Source organism: Pezoporus occidentalis, unplaced genomic scaffold (assembly GCF_034315485.1).
Source record: "Pezoporus occidentalis ecotype Australia unplaced genomic scaffold, CSIRO_AGI_Poc_V1 ctg360, whole genome shotgun sequence".
NCBI lineage: Eukaryota > Metazoa > Chordata > Aves > Psittaciformes > Psittacidae > Pezoporus > Pezoporus occidentalis.
The window spans coordinates 34,084-48,709 of record NW_026915592.1 but is presented as its reverse complement, the minus strand read 5'-3'; the positions used below and the strand labels follow the sequence as shown (position 1 = coordinate 48,709).

At 55.2% G+C, this 14,626-nt stretch overlaps 2 protein-coding genes across 3 annotated transcripts in view; one reads left to right on the top strand and one right to left on the bottom strand.

The window, feature by feature from the left end:
- The window catches only part of LOC134169926 (GON-4-like protein), a 21,445-nt gene extending 13,371 nt beyond the window's left edge, over nucleotides 1-8,074 (bottom strand). Inside the window, exons 1-12 of the mRNA XM_062630883.1 lie at nucleotides 7,525-8,074; nucleotides 6,443-6,625; nucleotides 5,900-6,096; nucleotides 5,005-5,079; nucleotides 4,643-4,693; nucleotides 4,212-4,262; nucleotides 3,419-3,514; nucleotides 3,092-3,196; nucleotides 2,114-2,284; nucleotides 1,308-1,500; nucleotides 777-878; nucleotides 71-111 (exon numbers count right to left, since the gene is read on the bottom strand). Of these exons, the coding sequence (XP_062486867.1) occupies nucleotides 71-111; nucleotides 777-878; nucleotides 1,308-1,500; nucleotides 2,114-2,284; nucleotides 3,092-3,196; nucleotides 3,419-3,514; nucleotides 4,212-4,262; nucleotides 4,643-4,693; nucleotides 5,005-5,079; nucleotides 5,900-6,096; nucleotides 6,443-6,625; nucleotides 7,525-8,059 (1,800 nt within the window). The 5' untranslated portion in view covers nucleotides 8,060-8,074. The remainder of the gene's footprint in view (nucleotides 1-70; nucleotides 112-776; nucleotides 879-1,307; nucleotides 1,501-2,113; nucleotides 2,285-3,091; nucleotides 3,197-3,418; nucleotides 3,515-4,211; nucleotides 4,263-4,642; nucleotides 4,694-5,004; nucleotides 5,080-5,899; nucleotides 6,097-6,442; nucleotides 6,626-7,524) is intronic.
- On the top strand, nucleotides 7,490-14,626 carry SYT11 (synaptotagmin 11). 2 transcript variants are annotated; one of them, XM_062630886.1, is made up of 5 exons: nucleotides 7,490-7,495; nucleotides 8,413-8,487; nucleotides 10,635-11,458; nucleotides 12,671-12,791; nucleotides 14,049-14,626. In XM_062630886.1, exons 2-5 carry the CDS (start codon nucleotides 8,454-8,456, stop codon nucleotides 14,357-14,359), a joined length of 1,290 nt encoding a protein of 429 aa, XP_062486870.1. In that variant the 5' UTR covers nucleotides 7,490-7,495; nucleotides 8,413-8,453; the 3' UTR covers nucleotides 14,360-14,626. The 2 variants fall into 2 exon arrangements, with proteins under 2 accessions (XP_062486870.1, XP_062486869.1); XM_062630885.1 differs by having other exon boundaries at nucleotides 12,671-12,794.

The following is a 14,626-nucleotide window of genomic DNA, read 5'->3' as shown; positions in this document are numbered from 1 at the left end:
GGCTTTAAAGATTTCATGTCAGAGCTGAGAAAGATCTGTTCTTCAGTGCTACACCCAATTTATCACTTACTGTCTCAAAGAGCTCCTCCATCAGTTCGTTCACTTCCTTTTCTGCAAGTAAAATTAAAAAGCATGAAGATTTCTTTCCCAAGAAACACTGTCGTAATATCAAGTCACTGAAGGAATCTCTCTTCAAAAGCAAACCCCTCCCCTCGCAAGCAAAGGACCAAGAAGGAAAGCCCCCTGATATTACACTCCTTTTTAATGCTGGACTCCAGAAAGCTTCAGCTGAGACTGTTCTGAATCAGAAATGGAATCGAAAAGCTAATTTCCAGAATTAAGCTGAAAGTTAGCCTGGGATAAGCCCTAGACCAAGTGTGCTTTGCTGAGAAGATGAAAAATGCTAAACTAAAACTAACCTGAAGACTGAAAGGACTTGGAGAACACTGAACTCCACTCAAGTCACAGGGCAAGCATTCAATTCTGCATTGGCCAAAGCTTTATGCAAGACTCTACTGGCACTTAGGGATTATTCTTCAGTCTCTGCTATGGAGTAAAGCTGCATTTGACAGCACAGCAGCTCTGGCCAGAGCCTTCCATGTATGCCCAGAAAGGCAGCTTTGCAGAGGAAAGCTCTTCAGTGAGGATGCAGATTGGTTTTAGCTAGCCTAACACAGCAAAAATCTTGGCACCAAAGCACTTCTCAAAGTGAATTATTAATCCAACAAGAAAGGAGATGTGATTCCCACAGGAGGTGTCATTCCTAAAGGACTTACTCGTAATTCTCACAGCACGATCATTTCTGAAGTCCTCTGTATCTGGTTCATCCAGATCTTCCAGGAAATTGTACTCAGGGTCATCGTCATCATCTGCTTCATCTAATAAGAAGCATGTTTTGAAACATCATTACCCTGCCCCAAGACCAGTTGCCAGGAGCAGACGCAGCTTGTTTACTGCCTGACCCGGCACAAAGAGCATCCTTATTCGTAGCCATTTCCATTTAGAAGAGGTGAATCTGTTCTCTGTCACCTGAGTTCCAGCTCAGTTTACAAAGACTGAAGTAGCAGTATTTCAATTTGTGCTTTACATTCCATGTGCACAGCTGTAAGCAACTGGTAAACTGAGGACAAAAGGAAGTCAGATCCCAAAGCTTGTTCTTGGTTCTTCTCAAAGAGCAAAACGGTTGTTTTTACCAAACCACGTCCTGGGCTAACAAAGAGCATGATGCACGCCATAGACTCAGGCGTATCAGTGCTCAGCTTCCTGATGGATTAAGGGCTGAAACACATACATTTATTGATGGTTACCTTCATTCTCCACATCATCGTTCATGAGTCCTCCAAGCCACCTTTTCCACTCTTCATCATCCGCAGTGTTAGGATCATACATATCAGGTGTGATATCCGGGGCTCGGAGCTCAGCCTCCAGCTGGCCAAGAGGAACATCCTTCAGTGGTCTCTTGGATCGGGTCCGGAAGGCGATGAGGCTGTCTTCCAGAGACTGAAAGGTGAAGGGAAACCACAACGGAATGACAAGCCTCTGCTTTTGCCAGCTTCTCCGGCAGCCAAAACCTCCCAGTATCAAAAATACGAGATTCCTGACACAAAGAACCCTTTACTTTGGTAGGAAGCCAAACTTTCATTCCTTTTGCTATTAAACTGCTATTGGTGATAAATATATTCTTGTTCATGTAGCTCGTGTTAAACTCTTCTCTGCTACCAAAGGAGCAATCCCCACTTGCACTGCTTTTCTCACTATCACAATGAACCCAAGTTCTCTTTACAACCAGCTTCCTCAGGGGTTACTACAGACTTGCCTGCAAAACACAACTAAGCTGCCAGGAAAAGGAAAGCTATCTTCAAAAGGAAAGCTATCTTTCAAAAGGAAAGCTATCTTCACTCGTCATGTCAATGTCACCGAATTGCATTTAACAGTCAAAACAATGCTAGTGAGAGTTATGAGCAGAAACGAAGTGTAGTTACAACACAAGAAACTAGAAGCATCCATCACTAACACCATTTTACTAACAGCTCCCTTTATTCTCTCACAGAGCTGGCATCCTACACACTGTGGAGATTCAACCCACACTATTAGAGCATCCCCAAACCAGTACCTGGTAAGAATCCATGCATACTGGGCTTGAAGCCAGTTCTTCATCCACTGCATGCAGCTTCTCCATGAACGTGCTGTCTTTGTTTTGCTTTGGTTTTGGAGGTGGTGGAGGTCCCATGGGAACTACTTCAGCACTAATATGTCTAACAACAGGCGTAGTGACCTTTTCCATCTAATTAAAAAGGCCTTTGTGTTAGAAGGGAAATGCATGTTCTAGATAAAACGAGGACAGAGCAAGTCTCTGTGCGCTTGGCCAGAGCCTAATACAACAGAAACGAGAGAAATGCTTCACAGAAGAAAAGGGATTCTTCATCCTACACTCACTTTATCTTTCAGGAAGCACAAGTAAATTCACTGTTGAAAAGACGTGCAGGAAAGAAGACATTTGGAAGAGCTGAACATCAGCCTCAACGTTACTAGAGCTGATAAACCTGAACGCTGCGAACTGTGGCACAGCCCGAACCCTCCCAAAAGCAAACCCATGGCAAGCAGAAGGTGGAACTATCAACACATTATTGCTCTTTCTCCAGCTCCAGTGGCAGTGGCCAGTTCCCACGCATGCTTTCTCATTCCCGTCTGTTGATACTCCACTCTCACCACCCTGCTCGTACTCCCACGGGTTAACAGTGCCCAGAAATAACCTTTCTGCTTTTGTCAGCACCACTTCCTCCTCCTCCGCCACGCACAGAAAGCAACTCCCCTGCACTCCTCTCCCACGTAAGCAGAAGAGCAATTATTATCTGAGAGGAGCCTCTTCTTGCCATTGCCAGTGGTTTTAAGTAACTCTGTGTATTTCAAACCAAGCTTTTTCTGCAAGGGTTGCGCTTCACTGCTTATGCAGGAACCGCTGCAGAGGGACCCTGAAGCCACCCAGCACCTGCCCCACACCACAGCCTGAAGCAGTGATGTGTCTTTTTGCTTCTGCGTTAATGGCTTAGGAATAAAGACCCAAAGTTGTTTCTAAAGAAAGCAAGTTTACCTCGCAGAGAGTCCCTCCCTCTTCATCAGAGGAGCGCCTCGTCCTAGATCGCTTTGCTCCCCGAGGAGAAGAAGCAGTGCTCTCTACATCACTTTCCAGTAAGCTCTACAGCACAAAAGATGCAGAAGGCAGTCAAACACTGCTTCAACTCATATTCCAAAGACTGCTTTTTTGTCCAGTGAACACTACAGCATTGAAGACAGATTACCAGAAGGTCTGGGACAACTTACAAGTTTTCACATGTTAAAATAAAGAGCATTCTGCTGCCTCAAACATGCAGGCAGCTCCATGCTGAACACAACACATCTCTGTCCAAGCTGCAGTTACCTCTTCTGCAGTCTCATCCTCATCCTCATCCTCAGGCTGGTATTCCTCATCAGATGAATCGTCTTCCTCAAGAGGAATGTCCACAAACTGAGGAGGCTGCAACAGAAGGGAACAGACAACTTTGTACAGGCGAGAAAGAGCCGCACTGTCAGGTCAAAGGTTTCCAGCTGAGGAAGTGCCCTGAAGCTCAGAAAGGAAGGAAAGTGCTGAGGAAGGCTGAAGAGACCACAGAAATTACTGAAGTACGACTGGTAAAGCAAAGGAAGTGCTTTAAAATGCACAAAACATTGACATTTGTAGGATGGAAACACTGCACTGACAGACACTGCCTTAGAGACATGTTTGTAGCACCTGAATGGTCATTCGCCCCTGCCACACTGCTGGATCCTGCCTGCCCCTAGGGAACAACCCTTTTGGGGCAGGCAAAAAAGGCCCCCAGATCCAGGCTGCATTTCCAGACAGCCCTACAGTGCACAGAACATGAGGCCTGGGCACTAACATTCACCATCAGAAGTTTCATGCAGCTAGAGGCTGCTGCAGTACCGATGTGGGAAGCTGAAAAGACATCCCTATGGCATGTCATCACCTCATCACATTCTGTCTTCCCCTGAGGGCAGCTCTTTTTGGCCCTCTGTGCACCCACTGCTATGTTAACTGCCCTGTCCTGTTTGCAATGCTCTTGGTCACTGCATTGGCCATGTTACACATGAATCTGCTCCACCCCTCCAAAAGATTCCTTGCTTTCAGGGTGCCTCTAGTACCATCTCCCACTTCCCAGCAGTAGCTCACTTACCTTCACCTCATTTGCCTTCTTAATTGGGGAAATATTCCACGTTGGAATCACCTAAAGAGAGCAAAAGCACTTTAGCTGGCTCTGAAAAGCACGGTCTGCACAGCTTATCACTTACACCAAATCACTACTTGAGCTTGAGGCCTTGCTCTCCAAAGTAGCCAAGTAACAACAGACTTCCAACAAAGGCTTTCTGAGCTGCCCCCGTGATCCCTGCAGCAGTAACTTCAGGATCCTCCCAATTCACTGCAGTTTCCAACTCTGACCTGGTTCTGTTCTGCCCATCTAAAAGTTTTACACTGCTTTAACTTATTTTTCTCACATGAAGAATAACTCACATAAAAGCACACTTTACACCTCCTTTAGAAGACCCAACTACCAAAGCCATTTGGGCAGGGGGAGGCTGCAATAGTAAAAGCAGATCATGTACTTACCACTCCTTTCTCCACAACTTCCTTCAGTTTGGAACGAGTCATTTTGGGCTCCTGAGGGTTTAAAAGAAGACACCAGCAACCTATTCAGCTGCTTTTCTTCACTGCAAACTTTCCCCCAGCAGCTCTTCACTACAAGGCTTTTCCCTTCTTTAAATTCACTGCCTTTTAGGCAGGATCAGAGTGACAGCAAAAATAACCCCTCACAATCCTGTTTCATCATTTACACATACACAGACACTGCTCACTTCATCCAAGTGGTAACGAAACATCAGTTATGGTCCTACCTATTCTCTCCATACCACATCATGGACCCACAAGATAGACTGGTGCATTTGGACCAACTGAAACCCCTTTTTACTTACAAACAAAGGGATATCTTCGGTCTCACTGATGGCCGCTTTCATCATGGCAACCACATGCTCATTTGTGATCACTTCCTACAGGAACACACACAAAAAAGGGATCTTTTATATTGTTAAAAAGAAACAAACTTTAGGTTAAAATAAACTCGTTAGAAACATGATGGAGAAATGGTCAGGGTACCACAGACTTTGCAAGTATGCAAGAACAAAGAAAGACTGGACAAGAAAGTCTGGAGTAAGCACAAGGAGGGATAACGGCACCTGCACCACGTTGCCTGGGAAGGTTCCCCAGAACAGATTCCCAGCAGAAGGAAAGAAAAGAGCTGAAGGAAAAGCCCACCCCAATTCCCCCTCCTTCGTGTCCCATCATGAGGAATATCGCCCTGGCACATGAGAAATGTTGCCATGAAGCTGCACCAGCTTCCAAACGGGTCAGGGTCTAATTCTCTAGGGAAAGCCCAGAATAATCTGTGCTTGCAGCATCGCGGTCCATCATTTCAGACAACGTTTGCTAGATTCCAAAGGAAGGCAGAAGGGAGCCAGCATCTGTGCCTCCATCTCCCAAATGCCACCATAAGGCTCCAGGGAACGTAGGTGCCTCTGAGACATTTACAGCCCCCACACGGTGCCGTGTGACAGGGAAAGACTCATTTATGGCACTGGCACAGGATCAGCTGGTGCCTCTGCCTGACAGAATTGTGGCAGCCTCCAACGTGTGTGCCACAGGGATGGCAGGCAGGGAAATCCTTGAGCTGCCCTGCATTGGAACAGTACCTGCACAAAATAAACCCAAAGCAAAGCACAGCACACACACGAGAGCCTCAGATTAAAGTCTAGAGAGCACTGTCTTAGAAAGCTGAGCGCTTCCCTCCCTGTCGCACCCCTCCACACTCACATGCAGGATGTTCCTCACGTTGACAACTGTCAGGTTGTGCTGTTTGGCTCCATCTTCTAAGGTGCGGTCGAGGGTATCATCCAGCTTGATGTCACAGGACAAAGACCCCTCCTCCTCTTGAGTTTTCCCTTCTCTTTTCCGTTTGGTTGCCTTCCTCCTCCTCTTCTTTCTTTCAGTATCCTCTCCATCTTGCTCCTCTGAAAACGGATAAACTCGGAATCACTTTCCCATGCAGTACACCCCGAGAGCCCCATTTAAACCACCCCAGACCCAACAGCCACAGTCCTGCAGCTACTGAAGTGACAGCAGCTTTTCCAGAGATCACCAGATGCAAACGGCCAGAAGTACCAGGACTGAATCTGAACGTTTGAATGATGGATTCAAACTCTGCAAGACCTGGGGGAGCGCTGGAGCAAGTAAAGGTTACGTGTTTACCATCCCTGTTGGCTTGAGCTTACAGAAGGGTCTCAGCAGCCCTTTTACCCCTCTTCCACACGGAGGTGTTTTAAGTAATGCACAGCCCCAAGTCCTCCTTTGCCTCACCCGTCTGCTGGGGCCCCTCTCCAGCTCTGCTGCTCCGCAGCGGCTTCACCACAGCAGGATTCCGAGCAGGCACCTGCACAGAGCTTCTCCCTGGGGCCTCCTGCACCAGGGCCTGGCTTTCGGGCAGACACGGATCCTTCTGCGCGCTCACTTCCACCTCGGTGCACAGCCTGGGCATCTTCCCTGCGAAGAGAACACACGGCGCTGTGCCGATACCACGCACAGCACAGCCAGGAGGCTGCTGCACTCCCTAAGGCTTATCATGACCCATTCAAATCAATGGCACGAGTCCCACCCAGCCTGGGGAAGCAATCCAGACAACATGAGAGGCTGAGTCCCCCAAGCCAGGGCTGTACTCCCTGTTGTAGAATACAGCTGCAATAGAAACCAGCAGCCAGGGAACACTGCAGCCGTGTGCCACGTTAGGATGCAGCCTGACGGCCACCTTAGGCCGGTTTAAAACCCTGCCGGTGCTGACAGGGGGGGCCGCACAACCCCTGCTCCTGTTTCAAGCCAGTCCTGCTGTGTTGCCCCCCCATCAAACCAGCTCCCAGAGAGCCAGGGAAAGGGAAGAAGAAAAGAGCAGGCAGTGCGGGAAAGGGGGCACAACCACTTGTTCCAGAGGGGTTAAAGGCGATGGGAGATCGCTCATCCGGCAGCACTGTGGGGGCGAACCCCTCTCGAGCTCCATGCTCTCAGGGAGCCTCAGAGCAAGCCCGCTCGGGCTGTGTCTCACTGCTGCAGTCCCCAAAGGGCCAAACCCAGGGCCCGGACTGGGAAACCGGGGCTGAGTTTGCACCACTGTGGCTGCGAGCCTGGAAATAAGAAACCAACCCAAAGCGGCTCCGGGAGCCCTGGGGGCTCGGCAGCCCCCGAGCGGAGCGGCTCGGGCTCCCCACGAGTGTCCGCGTGTTTAAGGGAGGAGAAGCCCCAGCCTCGGCGAGCGGGACTCCCGCTCAGCACCCCCCAGCCGCGCACACCGCGGAGCCGCAGCACCCAGCGGAGCCGCGGTTCATGAGCTCCGGTGCTGAGGCGCTCCCCGGGCCGGCAGCGGGGCCCAGCTCCCCGCTCCCCGCCTTTACCTTCCGCTGCCGCCGCTCCGGGAGCGCCGAGGCCCTCGGGGAGCTGCGCGCAGGCCTCCTTGGGGCCCGGCCGCTTCCCGCCCTTCAGCGACGCCTCCCCGGGGCCCCTCCACACGCCCGGGCCGGCGGAGGGCAGCGCTCCGGCCCGGGCCGCCGCGGGCTTGGCGGAGGAGCCGCCGTCCGAGCAGGAGGAGGAGGAGGAGGAGCTCCCGGGCAGGTCCCCGTCGTCCCGCGGGCTCTGCGGCCCCGCCACCGCCGCCCTCCGCTTCTTGCAGGGCAGCATCTTCAGCGACAGCGCCATGGCGGCGGCGGCGCCCGCCCGGAGCCCAGCACCGCGGCTCCCCGGGGCCCGGGCCCGACCCCGACCCGGCCCCGCCGGCCCCGCAGGAAGCGGAAGCGCCTCGGGGCCCGCCCGCCGCGCAGGCGCGGTTCCGCCACGTGTGGCCGGCGCGGGGCGCTCCGCCGCCATGTTGGCGGTGCGGGGCCCGGCGGCCCCGCCGTGAGGACGCGGAGCAGCGGGGGCGGCCGCCGCCATCTTTGCTGCGCGCCGCCGCCCCGCAGGCCCCGCCCGCCGCGCGCCCCCGCCCGCGCGGCCCCGCCGGAGCGCATCGGGCGCGGGGGAGCCACCGGCAGCGCGCGCGCGCCCCCCGCCGCCGCCGCTCTTCTTCTTCTTCCTCCTCCTCCTCCTCCTCCTCCGCCGCCGCCGCCGCCGCCGCCGCCTCGCTGCGGGCCCGGGGGGCGCGGCCTCAGCCCCGGCTCTTGCCGAGTCACGGGCGGGCGGCCGCGGGGCGGGGCCGGCGGGCGGGGCCTGCGCCGCGCCAGGACCAGTGGGCAGCTCCTGCATCCCGGGCTCCGAGCATCCTCGGCGCGGAGGGGGGGCCGGCACCGCGGCGCCTCCGCATCCCGGCCGCGCCGGCCTCAGCGGGGCCATGGCGGAGATCACCAGCGTCCACCCGGGCTTCGGTGAGTGGCGCCGGGCCCCGTCCTCCCTCCCGGCCGCGCTCGGTGCGCGGAGCCCCCCGCAGGCCCGCTCCGGCCTCCACCGCCGGGGCGGTGCCGGCGCTCGGGCCCGCAGCAGCCGCGGCGTCGCGCCCGGGCCCGGCGGGCGGTAGCGGGGTCCCCGCCGCAGGAGGCGGTGGCTGGGCCCGGCCGCGCCGCGCCCCGGCCCCTTTGTTCGCACCTCCCCGGGGGCCGGGGCGGCTGCGGCACCGGCGGCGAGGCGGGGCCGGCCGGGGAGGGGGGGGGGGGCTGCGGCGGGAGGGGCCGGGGCGGCGGCCGCGGCGGTGGGGGGGGGGGGGTGCAGGCGGGCGAAGGGGCCCGGGGGAGCCGGGAGCGGCGGTGATGGCGCGGCCGGGGCTGCGCGCAGGGGCCGGGGCTGCGGCGCCCGGGGCTCGGTTTGGGGTTTCCAGGCCGGAAGGTTCCAGGCGCTGCCGCTGCCCGGCCTGCAGCGAGCGCTGCCCTTCCCCGCGCACCGTGAGGCCCCGTGCGGAAGCGCGGATGCTCCGTTGCCTCTGTAACGTGAAGGAGCCACCAGCATCCTCCATGCTGGAGCATGGTGTGCTTCCTTCCCTGTGACATCCGCCGCTGCCCGGGATCCAGGAGCCACATGCTGTCATCATGGAGCCAGCGGCCACCATTAGGATAGAATTCACACCCCGTTTCGAAAGGAAGTTTTCCATTCCTTCCCGTTAACTGCAATGTGATTCCACCCCCCCCAAGCCTGGGTCAGCATCACGTCGGAGCAGAGACCTCTCCTGCAGAGTTTGAGCTCAGAGAGGTGGTTCTGCTCTTCCCAGGGAGGAGGGAGGCTGCGCTGCCATTGAAATGGATGTGGCGCAGAGCAAAGCTGCAAACCCGCAGCTAAAATCGGGTTTAGGCAGCTCTACCCAGGGCGGTTTTCAGCTCAGAGACTGGGCTAATGAATGGGGGGAATGATGGCCTCAGGAGGAGCTTCCAGCCAGGACAGGAGCAGGGAACGGCTCACTTCAGAGGGGGAACGTTATGGGGAGGGTTTTGTTAATGGGAGAGATTCCTCTTGCTTGAGGCTGTTCCTGCGGTGGGGCTGAGCCACGTTTGGCTCTGAAGTCAGTGCCCATTGCAGACCATTGCAAACCCTCGCAGGTTTCTCCCTTACCAAAAGTGCCTTTGCCACTTGAGCAGGAAGGAGACGTTTCCTCTTGGAAACCAGTTTATTCCTGAGCGTGTTGGGTGCTCAGGTTCGACTCTGATCTTCACCTCCATAAACAGAGGTGTGGGGAGGAACGGAACATGCGGGAGCTCTCGGGAGCTCCAGGGATGATGTGGGCGCATCCGCCTCTCCTGTTCAGGGTTCAGAATGAAGACAGGAAAACCAGAGCTTGGCTTTAGCAGCCTCTCAGTTCAGCTGTTGCAGGTTGTACCCTTGTGAGGAAGGAGCCATAGGGCTCGCTTCCAAAGCAAAGGGGCAATCGCTTCCATGGTTATTAAAGCAGTGACACAATAGGGAGTCAATGACTCTGCCTCCCCTATCACCTCCCACCAAGGAACCGGAGCAGCAGAAGGAGCTCTGCCTTCTCTTCCCTTGTCAGACTGAACAAACCCTGCTCTTTCACCCTCTCCTTGTCCTCCCTCTGCTGTCCCTTCTCCGTCTGCTCCAGCTTCTTATGCATCTTGGTGGCTCTTGGCTGGAGTTCCTTGAGAGTTAGGACAAAAGCACCAAGCAGTTCAGGCCACAGGGATTAGACCCGGTCCTGACTAACCCCAGGTCCAGTGTTTGTTACCCCATTCCCATTGTTCAGAGGGAACACTGGGGAATGTTTCTGAACAGGGCATTAAAACCCAAAGCAAAACCCCAAAGTTTCCTGCAAAGCAAGAGCCACATTCCTGTGGAGATGCTGCTGATGGGCGAGATGTGAGCAGGCAAGCACTTGTTTGACCTTCCCAACACATGAAACCCAGTGCAGGCCTCAGGAGTGTGAAATGCTTCCCACGTGGGGAAGTCTAAGTTAAAGGCTTTGATACCCAGATCATGGCCTGAAGACCAGCCCAGGAGCACTGGCTACATCTCCATCCCCATGTGCTTGGCTCCAGGGGGCACAAGCTGGTTCCTGACTGCCTTGTCTCCTCTGCAGATGTCTCTCCAGTGGTGGCAGGCCTCATTGGTGCTACTGTCCTCGTGGTTTCTGTCTCAGTAACAGTTTTTGTGTGGACATGCTGTCACCAGCAAGCAGAAAAGAAGCACAAAACCCCCCCGTATAAGTTCATTCACATGTTGAAAGGCATCAGCATCTATCCAGAGACCTTGAGCAACAAGAAGAAAATCATCCGCATCCGGAGAGACAAGAATGGCGCTCCCAAGGAGGCAGGAAGGGGAAACCTCTCGGTGGATGCTGCTGAATCCGGTTTAATAGGCTCGGAGAAAGCTCCGGACGGGCCAAGCGCAGCCCCTCGCGTCGACCAGCTCCCCATCAAAGTCGATTACGGAGACGAACTAAGCCCGGATCCGAGCCTCACCCCGGGAGGAAGCAAAACGTCCTCGCCGTCGTCGCCAGGGGACGAGGTCCTGCTGGGCGAGCTGACTTTCTCCGTGGACTACAACTTCCCCAAGAAAGCCCTGGTCGTCACTATCCAGGAGGCCCACGGGCTGCCCGTCATGGACGAGCACACGCAGAGCTCTGACCCCTACATCAAGATGACAATCCTCCCAGACAAGAGGCATCGGGTGAAGACTCGCGTGCTGCGCAAGACGCTGGAGCCGGTGTTCGACGAAACCTTCACCTTCTACGGGATCCCCTACAGCCAGCTCCAGGACCTGGTGCTCCACTTCCTCGTGCTCAGCTTCGACCGCTTCTCCCGGGATGATGTGATCGGGGAGGTCATGGTGCCCCTGGCAGGCGTGGATCCCAGCACCGGCAAGGTTCAGCTCACCCGGGAGATCCTCAAGAGGAACATACAAGTGAGTCGCTGCGGGTGGCGTGCCCCAAGGGGCCGTGCCTTGCAGCTGATCCCGGGTCTAACGAGCAGGGCTACTGCAGATCCTTAGCCGTGAAACCCGGGATCATACGATGGGCGTTAGATGGAGGTACAGGTGATGGGCGTTAGATGGAGGTACAGGTGATGGGCGTTAGGTGGAGGTACAGGTGATGGGCGTTAGATGGAGGTACAGGTGATGGGCGTTAGATGGAGGTACAGGTGATGGGCGTTAGGTGGAGGTACAGGTGATGGGCATTAGGTGGAGGTACAGGTGATGGGCGTTAGATGGAGGTACAGGTGATGGGCATTAGGTGGAGGTACAGTGATGGGCGTTGGAGGTACAGGTGATGGTCGTTAGGTGGAGGTACAGTGATGGGCGTTAGATGGAGGTACAGGTGATGGGCATTAGGTGGAGGTACAGGTGATGGGCGTTAGATGGAGGTACAGGGATGGGCATTGGAGGTACAGGTGATGGGCGTTAGGTGGAGGTACAGGTGATGGGCGTTAGGTGGAGGTACAGTGATGGATGGAGATACATATGATGGGTATTAGATGGAGGTACATACGATGGGTAATAGATGGAGATACATACGATGGGTATTAGATGGAGATAGATATGAGTTGCACCTAACCCCCCATAGATGACTGCACTGAGCCAAGCCAGCAAAGGTGCATCCCCTGCTTAACACCCCCTCATTTCTGAGAGGGGAAGAGTGCAAATTGCTCTGAAGTAGCTGCACTGAATTCGACTCGCGTTTCCCTTCAGGGCCAGGAATGTGTTCATTCTCCATCAGGAATTTCACAGGAACAGCAGCAGCCTCTGTTCCTTGCACTGGAAGCACTGCCTTAGCCCCCCCGAATGATAATGAACACTGAGGGTTGCACAGCCAGGCTTTCCCCACAGCAGCAGTTGAAGGAGGCTTCACCTCTGGGGGGATCAGAGCATTTAGAGTGACAGTTACCGTGGTGCTTCCCCAATTCCTGCATTTGGGAATCCCCCCTGGCTCTGCCAGGTTAACAGCAGCAGGCTCAGCATTAAGAGCCAACCCCCCCGCTGGCCTCTGGCTGAGCTGCTGCCATTGCCTGCACCTCCTTGTCCAGCTGCTGAGGTGCTGAGCACAGGGAAGGGGATGTTGGTGCCCGTGTTTGTGGGAGCAGCTGGTCCTGAGGGCCTCTCTCTGCTTCCCTTCCACAGAAGTGCATCAGCAGAGGGGAGCTGCAGGTCTCCTTGTCCTACCAGCCCGTGGCTCAGAGGATGACTGTCGTGGTGCTGAAAGCCAGGCACTTGCCAAAGATGGACATCACTGGCCTCTCAGGTAGAAGCTATTTTCTCCCCCTCGAAATGTCCCAGGTCCCCTTTGAGCTCTTCTCACCTGCATGGTTCACACCTTGCCTCCCACTGCTCCTAAGGGCAGTGGGTCCCCAGGAGTAAGCCAGCATCCCCAAGGGATGGTTACACAAAGACCAAACCCTTCCTGCTGCCAGACCAATGTGTGCATCCTTCCGGCAGCTCCTTGTTTTCCAGATCCAGCTTTTGGGCAGATCAGGGATGCTCCGTGCCTCCATGCATGTGCAGATCATGGATGCTCCGTGCCTCCATGCATGTGCAGATCATGGATGCTCCGTGCCTCCATGCATGTGCAGATCAGGGATGCTCTGTGCCCCCATAGCACAGGCAGATCATGGATGCTCCATGCCTCCATGCATGTGCAGATCATGGATGCTCTGTGCCTCCATGCATGTGCAGATCAGGGATGCTCCGTGCCTCCATGCATGTGCAGATCAGGGATGCTCCGTGCCTCCATGCATGTGCAGATCAGGGATGCTCCGTGCCTCCATGCATGTGCAGATCAGGGATGCTCCGTGCCTCCATGCATGTGCAGATCGGGGATGCTCCGTGCCTCCATGCATGTGCAGATCAGGGATGCTCCGTGCCTCCATGCACGGGCAGATCATGGATGCTCCGTGCCTCCATGCATGGGCAGATCATGGATGCTCCGTGCCTCCATGCATGGGCAGATCAGGGATGCTCCGTGCTCCCATGCACGGGCAGATCATGGATGCTCCGTGCCCCCATGCACGGGCAGATCAGGGATGCTCTGTGCCCCCATGCATGGGCAGATCAGGGATGCTCCGTGCCCCCATGCATTCCATAGAGAAACAAAGCTCTGTGTGCCTGGGGCTTCATTTTAACCCTGAGCAGCTCAAAGAACAAAGTGGGGCTGAGGGAAGCGGGAGGCTTTGGGTTGCACTTCCTTCCTTTTGGGTCCCCTCTGTTTTCCAGCTGTGAATTCTTAAACCTTCTGTGGGCTGTTCCCTGAAACAGGGGAGAAATGGCTCCTGTTAGAGATGAGCATGGCCCAGCCTGGTCTTGAGCTCACCAGGAAGCCCCCCACACACCATTTGCTCCCCCCCCCGGCCCTGCATCCTATTGAAACTGCTCCAGCCCTTCCAGCAGTAACCTCGGCAAGGACAAAACACCCGGGGCACATCCAGGGAGCTGACCCCCCCCGGCTCCTGCAGCCGCCTCCGGAGGCTGTGTTATTGGTCCCTTTCCCTCCGTGCCCCCGCAGATCCCTACGTGAAGGTGAACGTTTACTACGGCAGGAAGCGCATCGCCAAGAAGAAGACTCACGTGAAGAAGTGCACTTTGAACCCCGTCTTCAACGAGTCCTTCATCTACGACGTCCCCGCGGACCTGCTGCCCGACGTCAGCATCGAGTTCCTGGTCATCGACTTCGACCGCACCACCAAGAACGAGGTGGTGGGGAGGCTGATCCTGGGCGCGCACAGCGTCACGGCGGCGGGCGCCGAGCACTGGCGGGAGGTGTGTGACAACCCCAGGAAGCCCATTGCCAAGTGGCACAGCCTGAGCGAGTACTAGAGCTTGTAGGGCAGCCTTAACCCTTGTTGTAGCTGTAGGACTAAACCTTGGTGCAGCAGCAGCTGATGATGATGATGATGGGGTTCTCTTGTGATGCGATTTCTTGCAGGGCACTCAGATTCGAAAGAGCAGTCAATGAAACCCAGAAACACAGATATATATACCAGTGTACTCACGCTATTGCATGCCTAATACAAACTGACGTTAGTATAACGACCACTATCCAGTTGCAGATTTTAATACAATTAATTCTCTGTCCCTATGGAA

What these genes read in the sequence shown, in the direction of transcription:
- SYT11 (XM_062630885.1), top strand. Translation starts at nt 8,454, where the DNA reads ATGGCGGAGATCACCAGCGTCCACCCGGGCTTCG. An exon ending in TCCTCAAGAGGAACATACAA is followed by an intron (nt 11,459 to 12,670) that starts GTGAGTCGCTGC and finishes TCCCTTCCACAG; the next exon opens with AAGTGCATCAGCAGAGGGGA. An exon ending in CATCACTGGCCTCTCAGGTA is followed by an intron (nt 12,795 to 14,048) that starts GAAGCTATTTTC and finishes GTGCCCCCGCAG; the next exon opens with ATCCCTACGTGAAGGTGAAC.